This window comes from Balaenoptera ricei, chromosome 15 (genome assembly GCF_028023285.1).
Source record: "Balaenoptera ricei isolate mBalRic1 chromosome 15, mBalRic1.hap2, whole genome shotgun sequence".
Classification (NCBI taxonomy): Eukaryota; Metazoa; Chordata; class Mammalia; order Artiodactyla; family Balaenopteridae; genus Balaenoptera; species Balaenoptera ricei.
This window is the reverse complement of record NC_082653.1, coordinates 73,089,299-73,104,968: the sequence shown is the minus strand read 5'-3', so window position 1 is coordinate 73,104,968 and position 15,670 is coordinate 73,089,299. Positions and strand designations below refer to the sequence as shown.

The window sequence follows — 15,670 nt, the reverse complement described above, 5'->3', positions numbered from 1 at the left end:
GAAGGGAGGTCCGGGCCCAGGTGCCCCCCGGCGCTTCTGAGCAGGAAGAGCGGAGTGCTGGCCTCTGCCTGACAGCATTTCCGGGGTGTGGGTGAACTCGGTGGCGGCTGGGGGTTCCTGGCCAGCATTAAGTAGCACAGGATGGCTGCTCCCCACGCAGGGCTCTCATCCATCACAGCACTTCTCGGGGGTGGTCTCAGGGTAGCACTTAGTATGTCTAACACTTTCCTAATACTTGCTGAGCCTTTTGACAAAGAAAGAGCAGATGTCTGGGTCAATGCCTCCAGCAGGAAACAATGTCTACCTAGAACTCTATACCTTTGTTTACACTGTATTTATTTCCATGTCTTACCTTCTATTTCTGACAAGTGATACTTGGTTTTCCATTTACAGAAGTGATACAGAACAGATTCCTTGTAAAATGAATTTATTAAGCAAATAGTAAACCAATTTAAAGAAAAATATAAAGTACAGGTGGTAACTGACATGGCAAAATCCTAACATTCAGGACTGAGGTTTGAGAAGTCAGAGCCCAGGGAATGGAAACTCCTTCGCCTCCCCCCAACACCTGGCTCTGCGCCCAGAGGGGAGGTCGGCTGATACAGATATTGGGGCTCCATTTTTGTCGGGTGGAGTATCATAGGTAAGCCTGTCTTGGGGCAACTGTGTCTCTCTGGGCCACTCCAGGAAGCTGGGAGGGAAGACGGCCAGGGGCCACGTTCTGGGAGCTGCCCTGCCCCGGGACAATGTTCCTTTCCACACTGGATCAAACTCAGATCTCCTTGGCTTGGGCTTCCCTCACCGTGGAAGGGTAAGATCCAGAGGGCTGAGATGCGGCGGCCTCAAGAGGACACGCTGCCCGCTGGCCTTTTGCGACTCTGGGTCCCAGCTGCAGGCAAGAGAGGGCCTCTTGTTGCGAGGTGGGGGTCAAAGCCGCAGTTTGTATGTAATAAGATGCTCTTTTGCCTGATCTTGACTTCTCTGTATGTGTTCTTCTGGAGGGATGACGTGGCTCTGGGAAGCTGAATTCCTGTCATCTCCTGCTCGCACGGCTGACACTTGTCATCACCACACTCTGTTCTTCAGCATCCCTGGGACCCTCACTCCAATGTCGGCATCTTAGGTACACACTGAAGGAGGGTGGAAGCCGCTGCGTTGATGCTATTTCCTGTCTGTCTGGTACCTTGAGTTCTTAATCTGGAATGTGATCTTGGCAGTTTCTGGCCCAGAGTTGGCCCCAACTCCAGTTCTCTAAGCCACCGCCCCGGGCAGCAAAGCAAAGGCACCTCTGAGCTTGCCCCACAGCACAGGCTCCATCCACACCCAGGTTGTCCAGGCCCAGATCCAGGGGAACCGAAATCCAGAAGTAAAAGGCCAGGGAGGGGCAATCTTTCCCGGGGCCTCAGTGGTCAGCTCAGGTTCTCAGGAGCCTCAGGGTCTTAGGATCCCTCTGAGGTTGGGCCTCCCCCAGGGGTCTCTGGGAGGCCAGTCCTCCAGGCCCTGGGGATTCAGAAACCTACGCTGGTCCGGGCTTCACGCCTCCAGAAAGCTGAGATCTGCTCCAGGGTGACCCGAGGCTGGAGGCCCCACTCAGGATCAGGGCTTCCTGGCCGCAGCCTCCGGGCCTGGGGGCTCCCTGGATATGCACTGGCCTCTGGCCTCTGTTCAGGCTCAGCCCAGCTCACCAGGCCTGGGGTGTGGGGCCTCTCCTCCCAGACCGGTGGCCTCCAGAAGGTGCTATGGGTTGGGGCGTTTGGGGGGGTCTGGGGGACCAAGGAGCTGGGAGGGGAGTATGGGGCTGAAGGGGCAGGTGGGGCTGTCACTCGTGTCTCCAAGGCGCCCCCCTGGGTGGGCGGGTCTGGGGCCTGGTCCATCAGCAGCGGGACCGCAGAGCCATACCAATCCTCGGAGCGCTCTCGGGGGGTGCCCGTGGGCTCAATCCACAGCTCTCCTCCCGGGCGCCAGACCAGGGTGGGTGCGCAGATGCTGGGGTCTGGGCGGAGGGAGCGGCGGAACAGGCGTTCGGCCAACACGGCTGTGGTCAGGAGGAGGACAGCAGCCAGGGCAGCCAGGGCCAGCATGATGGGGACACAGGGCCCGCAGGGCAGCGGGGGCCATGAGGAAGCCTCTGATGCAGGGGGCCCCTCCATGTGCCCAGATGGCTGCTCTGGGGTCGGAGGCATCTGGAGAGACGGGGTCAGGAAAGGAAGCACATGACACAGGGTTGGCACCATCAGGAGAGAGAGGGCCAGGGGAGCAGGGCTCAGCAACATCTGGCTGGAGAAACAGACCCAGGCAGACAGAGGAGCCCGGAGGACCCAGAAACGGCGGGAAGCAGCCAGAGGGCCAGAGAGATGGGGCCCACCTCGGTCTGCAGCCAGGGGCTCCTGCTCAGAATCCCCAGGCCCTTTCTGGAAGCTGCATTTTCCTCCCAGACTCCAGGGTGCCTCAGACAAAACTGAACTCAAACTCAAAGAACCCAAGGACTTCTCTCCTCCTGTCTCAGCCCACTCATGTCTTGCTTGGAAGAAGTGCTGGGTGAGGAAATGAGAGCCTCCGTCCCAGCTCTGCCCCTGCGTGTGGGCCCCGCTCCCGGCCACCTCGGCGGCGCCCTGGGTGCTCCTTTGCCCTCACAACTCTCCTTGGAGTTGGTCTTGTTCTCTGCAGGCTCCCCTGAGTTTGCTGTTGTGCCAAGTCTCAGGTGCCACCTCTGCACCTGTCCCCGCCTCTCCGGCTTTGCCCAGTCTCTGCCTGCCTCTGGCTGTCCCCCAGGTCCCCCACCTGCAGGGGCCTCCTGCATTCCTCACCTCACCTCAGTCAGTCTGTGGGCTCCTGGCTCGCCCTCAGAGCCGCTCTTCCCTGTGAGAGCCAAGGGTGCAGGGCAGCTGCCTCAGATGAGGGCGGAAGGGAGGGCACCACCTGTTGCTGGGCAACTGTGCCCTGGATCTCCCAGCCCCCGCAGAGTGTTTCCAAGGCAACCTGGGGGGATGTGGTCACTGCGGTGGGGAGGCGTTTCCTGGTGAGAGGTGGGGCCGGAATGGGCAGTGGTTCTGTTGAACTAAGTGTCACCCCACAGTCAGGCCCCAGGCCCCAGAACAATTACCCGGAAGCCAAGAGAGAGAGACAGAGCCCATCCAGAGCACCAAGGTGGCTCGCTCTACCTGCTCGCGGGTGGCTGCTGTGTCCCTGCCCTGCCCACTCGGCCCCGCCAAACCCACTCCTGCTATCTGTCCCCACACACCCTCCTGCTTGCCCACCTTCTCCATGCATTTCACAAACATATATCTTCTTGTCCTCAGACCATTTAGCCCCAATTTTGGTTGGGAACTATCTGTGAGGTGAGGCTCAGGTAGCAAAAATGTCAGGCCTCTGGGAAGGATCCAGGCTAAAAAATATGCCGAGGCCTCTCTCCAAGACCACGAACATTTGTCATCTCGGCTCCTTCTCCTGGTGCTGAGTGCTGAGCAGAGCGTCGTCAGCTCCTGGACTGGGAGCCTTTCAGAGACTGTCTAGAATCGACTCACTCACTGACAGGTGGCAGGTAAGCCCTAAATAAGGGAGGTGTTGTGTTCTAAGTCACACACCTCATGTATATAGGAGGATGGGGGGAGCATAGATATAAATTCCTTCTCTGGCAAACAACGGGTACACAACAGAACTCTTCCTACGTATTCAGATTTTGTTTTGCAAAATGACAGCCATATAATGTGAAAGGCTACAGAAAATATGTTGAAATGTTAGTGTCTTACCATAGAAGGTCACAAAGGCAGCCTGACTCATATTGCTCTGTCCTTGTGGTTTGGAGGGAAGGGCCAGAAGGAGTACAAAGTGTGGCAGGGGTAGGAGTAGGTGGAAAGGAGAGTCCCAAGGCTCCGGCCTTAATATGCATCACCCACCGAGATTAGAATTTGATGAGATTATAAGCCTTAAAATAAAACCGGAGCTTAATACCACTGAACTGGATATGTACAAGTGGTTAAGATGGTAATTTTTGTGTGATATGTATTCATGACAATAAAAAGTTTTCTTTTTAAAAGAAATTCCAAATAAATAAAACCTGAAAATTGTTATGTATGTTCTCTTGTAATTAGTGTTTCTTTAAAAAAATTAAAGCTCTAGAACAGTAAACATTATTCAAAACCACAGGGCTTCCCTGGTGGCACAGTGGTTAAGAATCCACCTGCCAATGCAGGGGACACGGGTTCCAGACCTTCCACGGGTCCGGGAAGATCCCACATGCCGCGGAGCAACGAAGCCCGTGCGCCACAACTACTGAGCCTGCGCTCTAGAGCCCGCGAGCCACAACTACTGAGCTCGTGTGCCACAGCTACTGAGCCCGCGCACCTAGAGCCTGTGCTCCGCAACAAGAGAAGCCACCGCAATGACAAAGAGAAGCCCCCACTTGCCACAACTAGAGGAAGCCTGAGCATAGCAACAAAGGCCCAATGCAGCCAAAAATAAATAAATTAAATAAACTAAAAAAAAAAAACAAAAACAAACAAACCAGAAAGACCAGGTATGATTTTTTGTTGTTGTTGTTCCTAAGGTATCAAACTGGCTGTTTTGATTCTTAACTGTTTTTCATCACTTACAAAAAGGCTTAAAAATTTTTAACTGGTTCCTCAAGAAATTAAACATAGAATTACCATATGTCCAGCAATTATATGTCTACATATGTGCAAAAGAATTGAAAGGAGAGACACAAACAGATATTTTCACACTAATGTTTATAGCAGAGTTATTCACAAAAGCCAAAAGGTGGAAACAACTCAAATGAACTCAAACGTCCATTGATGGATGAATGGATAAACAAAATGTTTATATTATATATAAATTATTGTTTATATGATACATATTATTCAGGCCTAAAAAGGAAGGAACTTCTGAAACATGCTACAACATGGATGAACCGTGAAAATGTTATGCCAAGTGAAATAAGCCAGACACAAATACTGTAGGATTCCACTCACATGAGGCCCCTGGAGTGGTCAGGCTCCAAGAAACAGAAAGTAGAATGGTGGCTGCCAGGAGCTGGGGGGAGGGGAATGGGGAGTTCGTGTTTAATGGGTCTAGAATTTCAGTTTGAGGACTTCCCTGGCGGTCCAGTAGTTAAGGCTCCTCGCTCCCAATGCGGGGGCACGGGTTCAATCCCCGGTCGGGGAACTAAGATCCTGCATGCTGCACGGTGCCGCCAAAATATATATATATATAATTTCAGTTTGAGGAGATGAAAAAGTTCTGGAGATGGAGGATGGTGATGGCTGCACAACAATGTGAATGCACTTAATGCTACTGCACTGTACACTTAAAAATTGTTAAAATGGGGGAATTCCCTGGCGGTCCAGTGGTTAGGACTCAGTGCTTCCACTGCAGGGGGCACAGGTTCAATTCCTGGTCGGGGAACTAAGATTCCATAAGCCGTGCAGTATGGCCAAAAAATTAAAAAATAAATAGGTAATAAAACAAAAATTGTTAAAATGGTAAATTTTATGGTATATATATTTTACCACCATGAAAACTTTAAATCACAGTATAGAAAATTGAAACATAAAGAGGAAAATGATTCCTTACAATTTCCTCACTCCCAAATAAATCTGCATTTTTTTTTACAGGCTTCTGCAGGGTAGGGAGCAAAACCCAGGTATTCTGATCCCTAGCTTCCTCCCCCTCCACCACTCAAGAATTTCTGAAAAAAGGAATCAGGAAGTTACTCAAGGAGTGTGTTTAAAAGGGAAGTCTCTGGTCAGAAGTCTGGAAGACAGGCCTTTGTGCGGGTGACTTCTGGTTGACGGGGTGCTCCTGGATCCAAGTGTTCTGGGATGAGCCTGGCCGTGCTTGGAACCAGTAAAACTTTTTTTTTTTTCCTTAAAGCTCTTCCACTTTAATCTCCTTTAGGATTTTCTTTGAACTCCATATGCATGTTATTTCCCCCCACCCTTTATTTTCTCTTTCGGCCCACCTCACGCGGCATGCGGGATCTTTAGTTCCCCAACCAGGAATCAAACCCGTGCCCCCTGCAGTGGCAGCACGGAGTCTTAACCATTGGATCTCCAGGGAAGTCTTATTTTTATTTTTATTTTTATTTTTTAATTGAAATACAGTTGGTTTACAATGTTGTGTTGTACAACTCTGTTTCTCATACACCGTGAAGCTGGCCCATGGGCTGCTGTGTGCAGAGCTCTGCCCTTGGTGCTCTTCCCTCCTAAGTGTATGTGGTGGTTTTAGTTTTTGTTTGTTTGTTTGTTTAAGTATTTGTTTTATTTATTTATTTATGGCTGTGTTGGGTCTTCGTTTCTGTGCGAGGGCTTTCTCTAGTTGCGGCAAGTGGGGGTCACTCTTCATCGCGGTGCGCGGGCCTCTCATTATCGCAGCCTCTCTTGTTGCGGAGCACAGGCTCCAGACGCGCAGGCTCAGTAATTGTGGCTCACGGGCCTAGTCGCTCCGCGGCATGTGGGATCTTCCCAGACCAGGGCTCGAACCCGTGTCCCCTGCATTGGCAGGCAGACTCTCAACCACTGCGCCACCAGGGAAGCCCCCTGGCAGGTGGATTCTTAACCACTGCGCCACCAGAGAAGTCCAAAGCATTCCATGTTTCTATGACCAACTCTCTACAAATTCTTATCCATGGAGAAGACAATGCTTAGATCTGCATCACAATCACCCTTGTTTACTGTGTGTTTTCCTGCTCACCTCCCAGAATGGACTCTCCCCACCCTCAACATCCTCTTCTGTCTTTAGCTGAGGGTGGCATTTAAGATGAGGGCTTCGCCCATTTTGGCGAGTTACTCAATTTTTCTGGGTCTCTCCCATGTACACATGTTATTAAACTTTGATTTTCTCCTGTTTAAAAATAAATAAATAAATAACTTGCCCCAGGCACACGCCTTCTGTGTAGTGGTGGCTGGATTCCAACACAGTCTGTGCTCTTCACCAGCACATCACACTATCTCTGTCTTAATGCACTTGCAGAACACATCATGCACGAGTGCAGATGACTGTTTGAACTTCACGTGATGTGTAAAGGAAACCAAATCTGCTCCTATTTTTAGATGAATTCCTCCTGACACAAAGCAAGAATGACTGCTTCCTGGTGGAGTGACTCCCACTTTGATAGCTTATCCAGCATATATGAGCACTGGATATAGCTGATCCTACAACTCAGATGCACAAGGATTTCATCCCTTTGAATATTATATTGTCATATGTTCTGGAGAGTGATTATTTTTGTGAGGAGGAGGAAAACAAATTAAAGGAAACGAAGGAAAAATAAACTAAACAAAGGAAAAAAATAAAAAGTTGCAGTTGATAATTCAGTAAGAGGTGTGGAGACTGAAAGCAAAAACAGAACTTAAAAAAAGTTACCGTGTAATTATATCTCAATAAAAGGAAATAAAAACCAGATTCCCAAGTGACTTTAGTTGTTCAAGACAACTTACACAAAATTCTTTTTCAAGTCTTATGATGCATTTGACAAGATCTCCAGGATCTAAACTCAAGCTAAACCATAAGATAAAGCTAACTGCAGATGAAAAGGATATGGCTGCCTACACCATCTTTATCTGAAAGAGACCAAAAAGGAAGGCCATGTTTTGTGAAATTCTCAAGGGAGAAGAGAATAAACATTTACCCAGTACTTACCACGTGCCAGGTCTGTCAACAGAGATTGATTGATCTCCTTATCTCCAATATACAGATGAAGAAGCTGAGGCTCAGTAGGTCATGAAGAGAGTAAGGACTGGACCCAAGCTTTAACCCATGTCTCTTTATAATACAACATTCTGTCCACGAATTCTTGGTACATTGCTATAGGTTTCTGACTTCAAAAATGATTAATATATAATCATTTTGTAATATATACACATATCAAATCATAATGCTATATACCTGAAACTAATATAATGTTATATGTCAATTATATCTCAATTAAAAAAAATTATTAACACTGTACACTTATCTACTCGAATCTGGGTCTCCAGAGCCACTCTAGTTACCCTAGATGTGTCCCAATCCACTTCTAGCCTGATAGTTTTGAACAAATAGCATTGGTATATAAAGAAATTGTATTTGAACCTTACCCTTTGAGTTAAAAAACTGCAATTCGTAATAGGAAGTAACATTTCATATTGGGACCCACTACACACAGATAGAGTGTTTAAGTGCACTACTTCAAGAAACAATATTGGGACTTCTCTGGCAGTCCAGTGGTTAGGACTCGGCGCTTCCACTGCCAGGGCCCCAGGTTCGATCCCTGGTCAGAGAACTAAGATTCCGCAAGCCGCAGGGCCAAAAATAAAACCCAAAAAAACAAACAAAAAACCCCAATATTTAACTTTGTTACATGCACTGCTCTTATTTTCTTTTCTATTCCACTTTTAAAATATGCTGATCTTGAGCTGTTAAACTGATTTCATGGCTCACCAATGGGTTAAGATCTACCGTTTGAAAAACACTGTCCTTTAGGGTTTTGGTTGATCTTGAGATATTTTTCTCTTGTTTTATAAATGCAGAAATATAGGCTCTAAAGAATGAGGTGAATTTCCTTAAATTCACACAGCTAAGAAGTATTGGATGGAGGACCTCAACACAGAATTCTGTGTTTATGCCCAGTATTCTTCTGAATACAGAATTTCTTCAGAGGAAGTGTAAATGAGAAATTGAAGAAAACCCATATGCAACACTGTGAGAAGAGAGACATAGCTGTGTGAAGAGTCAAAAGAGGAACATTTCATAGGAGTCTCACTGCAGCCGAGGCATTTGAGTCTTTTCTAGGGGACGCCTGCTCTGGGCGAGGTGAGATGCAGGACCTGGGAATTCAGAGGTAGAGACAACACAGTTCCTGCCTTAGGATGGGCTCCTGTTTCAGTGGAGGAGGCTTCCCTGTAAACAGATAAATTACGGTGCCGGGTAATTAGAACCAGACTAGTGATGGAGGAAGCACAGCTGGAGGCCAGAGAAAGGAGCCATGAATTCTGTTCAAAGTGAGGGGCTGGGAAGAGAAGGGAGCTGAGGAGAGCAGGCTTGGTGGTGGGCGCAGGGGGCGGCCGAGGTGGTGGTGTGGTGGTGGTATGGGCCGAATGGCTTGAGGGTAGAAGGCACTGGGTGGGCAGAGGAGGGGAGCATTTTGGGCAGCCATGTAACCGAGCAGGACCCTAGGAGGCTTTCCCAGAATAGACCCCCACCCATGTGCTCCGCCTGCCTTTTGTCTGTAGAAAAACTTTAGTCAAAGAATAAATTTAATCAGAGAAGTGAGAAAATGCAGAAAGAAAGGGAAACGGTCAAGCAAGACAAAATAATAATACTTTAGCCATTAATCATAGTCAAGGACCTTTAGTTCCTCCTCAAGGACTATAGATATTATTCTGAGCCACGTCCTTTGAGGTATTTTACAGATACTAAAACTCCCACCAGGTGGAAGAAGTTAACTGTATGCTGTCCACAAGCGCGTAGACCCCAGACCAGTTGGAACCAGAAGGTTGATGATGCCGACTCCCGATTACCTCACCGCCAACCAATCAGAAGAACGTCCACGACCTGACCACACCCTGCTCCTTGAACACTATAAGACTCCTCACTACCCCCTCCAGGGCGGGACACACAGTCTTGAGGATGTTAGCCCACTGTGGCCCCCTTTGTCTGGCAAAGCAATAAAAGCTACTCTTTTCTACCTCACCCCAAACTCTGTCTCCTCCTTTCTCTTCGCATTTCTATTTGGCACCGGTGAAGAGGCCGGTTTTCGGGAACAGCTGGAGTAGCAAGACCAAACTGCAGGCCACTGAGGGGCTGGCGGGTGGGGCACGAGGGTCAGGGGGGTAGAACCCCCTTTTGCAACTTAGTGAGGTCACTTCTGCTCTCTAGACTTTATCCATTGTAACAGTGAAGGGTGAGCAGAAAAGCAAGCTCACATTTGTTTTCATGGTAAAACCCTTTGTTCACTTGAAACCTCCATGGAGGCCCAATGTGTAAATGAGAAGGTGGAGGATGTTTTTTTCTTAACAGGAAACAGATCTGCTGTTGTTTGGAACTATATTGTGAAAAATCCTTGATGGGGGGAAGGGGCAGATCCTCACCCTGGGTCTGAACATGCACCAACGCTTGGAGAAGACAGAGCTGCTTTGTCTGAGGGAGGGAGGGCCTCTCGGGCAGTCCAGGAGGGCAGGCGAGAGGGACCCAGCAAAATGGGGGGAGGGTCACTCCGTTCTTGCCGTGGCCTCCCTTCCCCAGCCTCACCCACCCGCAGTCCATTCTCCACTCTATCAAAATCCGGAGGAACCCTTTTAAAAGGCAAAATCCTTCAATGGCTCCCCTCACTCTCGGAAGGAATCCAAACTCCTGACCATGGCCTCCCAGGCCCTGCGGCCTCTGCCCGCTGGCTGCTGCCCAGACCTTGCCTCCCACTGGCTTCCCTCGCTTACCACCAGCCACCCTGCCCTCCCTGCTGTTTCTGAATTCATCCCACGTGCTTCCTGCTCAGGGCTCTGGTACTTATTGTTCCCTCTGCCCGGCCCACTCCTCACCCAAATATCTGTATTTCTCTCCATCACTGCAATCAGGTCTCTTTGCAAACGGTACCTGAGCAGAGGCCCCTTTAAGCCAGAGCAGCAGTCTCCCCATCCCTCTTCACGTTCCCTCTCTGCTTTGATGATTTCTTCAGAGCACATATCATGTAGTAACATTCATTTGATGACTCCGCCTGCTGGAGTGAAAACTCCTGAGGGTGGGATTTGACTCTCTTCCTCCTTGCTATCTCTCCAGCATCTGGGGTGGTGCCTCCAACATAGAGATGCTCCATAAACATGTGCTGAGTTAGTCGCTTTGCTAAGGGGGCAGAGGAGACAGTGAGTGTGAGTTGCCTGGGATAGCAGAAAGCTTGGGAAGGCTTTGGACTTTCCCTGCCTGTAGCACTGGAGCAGGGGTACCTTCCACTGCTTATAGGGACTGGGGCAGGTAGGCACCCAGCTGGCACATGGGTTAAATGTGAACTAGTTTAAATAGGAGCTAATGAGGTAGAAGCAGAGGGGGGCCTGGTGTCCCACAGCCTTCACCTTCTTCCTTCTGGATCCTCAGGCACAGCATCAGAGCAAACTCTAAGATGTACCAGCATTAGCTACACAGTGGCCCTCCTCGTCTCCAGGACGACAGAGGATGAACCCTGAGACCCCTCCCACTGGAGGAAGGGTATCTCTGTCACTCTGGAAAGGGGACTCAGGAACTTTTGCTCGGAACCCAGGGACCAATCTGCAGGCATGGAGGAGACTCTGGATCTCGGCATGAAACTGAACCTGTGACAAGCGTAGGAGCCTCTATTCTGAGGGTCCCAGATGTGTCAGTCATGGAAATGTGAGGGTGTTTTCCCAAGGTGTTCACCTCAGACCTCTCTGAGCTGCCATCTTTGATTCCCTGTGTTTGGTCACAGACTCTGTGATGTGCTCCTATTAAAGAAGAAGAAACGGATGATAATGAGAGAGGAGAGAGGGGGAGGAGTTAGACAGAGAGCTTGGGAGAGATGAAGAGACAAAGAAGAGAAGAGGCACCGAGAGAGAGAGAATATAAAGGGAAAACCTCAGGGCAAGAGATGTCAGGGAAAGATCAAGACATTAAAGGAAGGAGAGAGAATCAGGAAAGAAAGGCAAGCACAAAGAAAGGACAAAAGCCATAAGAGAACAAAATGGCTGGAATGAAGCAAAAGTTGTCACCAGGATGTGCTCGTTTTGGACATGCAGAAGGTTGGAGTGGGGAGATCACACAGTGCATCCTTGGTTGCCCTCCTAGCTCCCGGAATCTCCCTGCCAGGAGCCCCACCGTACTTCCGGCTCCTCAGGGTGGGGCTCCCTGTGTTTCCTGGGACGAGTCCTCAGTCCCAGATGGTGAGCCTATAAGGGGGTGGGGTACTCCGAATGCCAGGCTCCTGACCATTACTAACCGAAGCTAAGGGTTCCAGCCCCTCCTTGGGCTCTGTCTTTCTGCCCTGCTGACACAGTGGGTCAGAGGGCCAGTCCTAGAGGGGCCCCAGAAGAGAAGGCCTGGCAAAGAGAAGAAATCGATGACACCAACCCTGGGGAAGTTTCAGACCTACAGGAGGGAGCCATTGCCCTGTGTGGGCTACAGCCCCAGGAAGATTCAGCTATGGTGCCCAGGAGTCCTGAGGGCCCAGAACTGCCCCCAGAGGAGGACCTGTCTGCTTTTACTTCCTCAGCGTCCCACTTGCCCGCTGGACTGACTCTATCTGTTCCAGGGAGGGGGATCTCCAGGTGTCCTGTGGCCTCAAGTCACCGTTCTCAGAGAGAAAAAGTTTGTGAAGAGTCTGACAGATCGAGGATGGATGAATGGAAAAAATAGTACAGCAAAATATTAAGATAGAATCTACATAGTGGGCGTAGGGATGTTCACTGTACAATTCTTTCAACTTTTCTATACTCTGGATTTTTTCATATAAAATATAAGGGGAGAGAAAAAAAAATGTCTGGCAAATAGTAGGCATTCCTAAGTATAAGGTGTTGGGAGTGTAATCCCTTTCCAGGAGAACCTATATTTCAAATACCTGCAGAGGACAATGTTTATCCTGAAAGATGGCAGATTGCAGGTGAGGACACCAGCAGAAACCAAATAGGGGAAGGAGAACATTGGACCACACCCAGAGGTGATTAGGAAGTTTGCCCACCCAAAGCAGATGGCCCTTCGGTTGGTGATCTTTTCTCAAGTTTATTCTGCCTCTCCTGAGATCTGGGCTTTGGTCCAGAGTTGACCCCACCCTGCCACCTGTAACCCTTGGGGCAGGATAAGATGTTCCAGACCCTGCCTGACAACTGACCCTAAGAGTTTGATCATGTTTGCTCAGGAGGTGAGGTTCACACAATAAAGAGCAGGGGGAGGGCTTGGACTAGGTATAAAAGACCTGGAAGTTTCCAGGGGGTTACTTTGCACTTGAAACTGCCAGGTGAGGGGTGACAGAGGCATGGGCTGAGGGGTGACAGGGATGCCTGGATTTGAATTAGAGGGAATTCAAGCTGAGCTGAAGAAAAGGCTTCCTGGATTGAATGGCTGGGGAGACCTGTGTGTCAGCTAACCGGGGCATCTGGGTGTGAGCTAGTCTTCGGTGTAAGGATATCTGGATCTCAGCTGAAGGACTGGGGACACCTGGGATACACCTACAGCCAGATTTGTGTTAGTGGAGACGGAGGTATGACAAATAGACCAGGTGCCTGGGATCTCCTATCTTAAGCTGGTTCCGATTCCTTCTCCAACTTCTCAGTCTATCCCACCTGCACCAGAACAGCTTGGACAGTGGTGTTGGCTGTCTCTTCTATCACCACCTTCACTCTCCAAGTGACCCAGGGACCTCTAAAATGCTCCTTTCCTTCTGATTTGAGACTAGGATGAAACTAGGAATTTTAACTATGCCCCAGATGTCCCACAGACTGGGCCAATCTACCACAGGCCTACTTCAGTTAGGTTTTGCTCTGACTCCTGGTTTGATAAACTCAACCATTGCTAGGATTTGGAGATGTCTTTCACTTCTTCTTTAGAAAACTCCTTTCCTGCTTTGTGCCAGGAGGGAACAGGGCTTGACACAGCTTAATCCAGATAGAAGGTCACGACTGATCTTCTGGCTTGGGAGGGAAGAGGAGGGTTGGTTGTAGCCAGACCAGAGAGAGGCAGAGGGATTGAGGACACATAAGATAGTATTTGTGACAAACAGGACTAGAGACTGTGGACAATTCTTTCTAAGACCAAGACTGGGTGGACGAGGTCTGAGTTGAAGGACCAAGAAACCCGAGCCTCAACTGGAGGTCAGGGGTGCCTGGGTAAATGATATCTGGAGGGATAAGGGTAAACGTTCACTTTCTCCTTTCTTCCCACTCCAGCCCCAGGATGTTGACCATTGCTTTTCTTGCCCTTCTTTGTGCATCAGCCTCTGCCAGTGAGAGTAAGTGAGAAACCAGGAGCCCAGCACTAGAGTCAGGGGAAGCAGCTTCCTATACTGCTGGTGGCCAAGGCTGTCAGTGGCTGACTTGGGGTGGTGGGAACTGAGTTGCGGGAGGAATAAGGGTGGTGGGGAGAAACTGAGCTCTCAGGGGATTTCTCCCCCCAACTCCTCCTTTCCCTCCAGTTCAGGCCAGGTCCTCCTCTTTCAGTGGAGAGTATGGAGGCCGTGGAGGAAAGCCATTCTCCCATTCTAGAAACCAGCTGGATGGCCCCATCACTGCCATTCGTGTCCGAGTTAACAGATACTACATCGTAGGGTAAGATTCTTTGAGTTTCTGTGGTTTGGGGACCTTCTAGGATCTTACTAAATTGTGAATTTCTCAGTCACTTTGGGTCACATCTGTTTCAATCAAGTCACAGGGATAACATGATATGGAAAAATTATTAGAGGACTTGGATTTGAGACCTGTGCTGCCGAAACCCCTAACACTCCCACACTTGTGACCTTGGGTAAATCATATACCATCAACTCAGAGTGACCTGGAAGTTGTCTCGTTTATCCCCCACCCAAGGTTTAAATCCCCTCTGGCATCCTTCATCTTTGCTTGATGCCTCTCCCAAAACTTTATCCTTCTGATCCTGGATTTGTATCCTAGCACAGCATGGACAAGTCTCTTCCCTCATCGGAGCCTTTCAGATGTTTGAAAAATCCCTTTTCTTGTTTCAAGTAGGGGGTGGGGGCCTGGTGGGAGTGTAGACTTCAAATTCAAGCTCTGATATTCACTGTCTGGGTGATTCTGCGCAAGTTGTTTTCCCTCTGTGAGCCTGTTTGTCAGCAAAATGAGGAGTTGAAGTTCCATGTGTGATCCCCAAGGGCTTACCCAACCCTCACATTCTGTGGGACTGGCAGGGGGTTTGTCAGCCCTGTCACTAGTCTGAAGGTCTCAGCCTGTAGGCCGAGAGGTCCTGAATTCTGATCACCTTACTCAGTGTCTCCCTTCCTTCCCTCCTCACCCCTGTCCCTAGTCTCCAGGTGTGCTACGGCAAGGTGTGGAGCAAATATGTCGGTGGCAAGTTGGGAGAGCTGAAGGAGATCTTTCTGAACCCTGGGGAATCAGTGGTCCAGGTGTCGGGAAAGTACAAGAACTACCTGAGAAAGCTGGTCTTTGTGACTGACAAGTTCCGCTTCTTGACTTTTGGGAAAGACAGAGGCATAAGTTTCAAAGCTGTCCCCTTGTACCCCAACACTGTGCTACGATTCATCAGTGGCCGATCTAGCCAATCCATTATCAATGCCATTGGCTTCCACTGGGATGTCTACCCCAGTGAACATGAGAACTGCTGAGTTGTCCTGCAACACTGCAGTGGGGGTATGGGAACCCCTCACCACTAACCACCATCCACCTGTCTCAATAAAAAAAATAATAAAAGGCTACAGCTAGTGTGTGTATGGGTGCCTGCAGCTGGGATCCACCTCTTGACTCTGGGTATGGATGTGTGAGTCTCATTTCTGGCTATTTGTCAGACGTCAATCTGGGGAAGAGTGGGAGGATGAGGGAGAGAGGTGTAAGAATCCTGGGCTTTTCTTCATAATTTATCAAGAGGAGATAAGATTCTGGCCTGCACCAATTCTTTTTTTCAAGTGTTTACCCAAACTGGAGTTCTAAGGCTGAAGGTTAAGACCCAGTTGTGGCTTATCGCCAAAACCCCAGATGTTCCACTCTCCAGCCCTTTTCTCCCCTTTGTC

At 49.3% G+C, this 15,670-nt stretch overlaps 2 protein-coding genes across 3 annotated transcripts; one reads left to right on the top strand and one right to left on the bottom strand.

Annotated features, from left to right (window-relative positions):
• Positions 1-453: 453 nt before the first annotated feature.
• C15H16orf54 (chromosome 15 C16orf54 homolog) lies at positions 454-2,922 on the bottom strand. 2 transcript variants are annotated; one of them, XM_059896841.1, is made up of 2 exons: positions 2,808-2,922; positions 454-2,183 (listed from the first exon to the last, which is right to left on the bottom strand). In XM_059896841.1, exon 2 carries the CDS (start codon positions 2,181-2,183, stop codon positions 1,509-1,511), a length of 675 nt encoding a protein of 224 aa, XP_059752824.1. In that variant the 5' UTR covers positions 2,808-2,922; the 3' UTR covers positions 454-1,508. The 2 variants fall into 2 exon arrangements, with proteins under 2 accessions (XP_059752824.1, XP_059752823.1); XM_059896840.1 differs by having other exon boundaries at positions 2,813-2,922.
• A 10,947-nt stretch (positions 2,923-13,869) lies between these two features.
• On the top strand, positions 13,870-15,268 carry ZG16 (zymogen granule protein 16). The gene is made up of 3 exons (XM_059898708.1): positions 13,870-13,924; positions 14,108-14,240; positions 14,950-15,268. The coding sequence occupies exons 1-3, from the start codon at positions 13,870-13,872 to the stop codon at positions 15,266-15,268; spliced, it is 507 nt and encodes a 168-aa protein (XP_059754691.1).
• Positions 15,269-15,670: the final 402 nt, after the last annotated feature.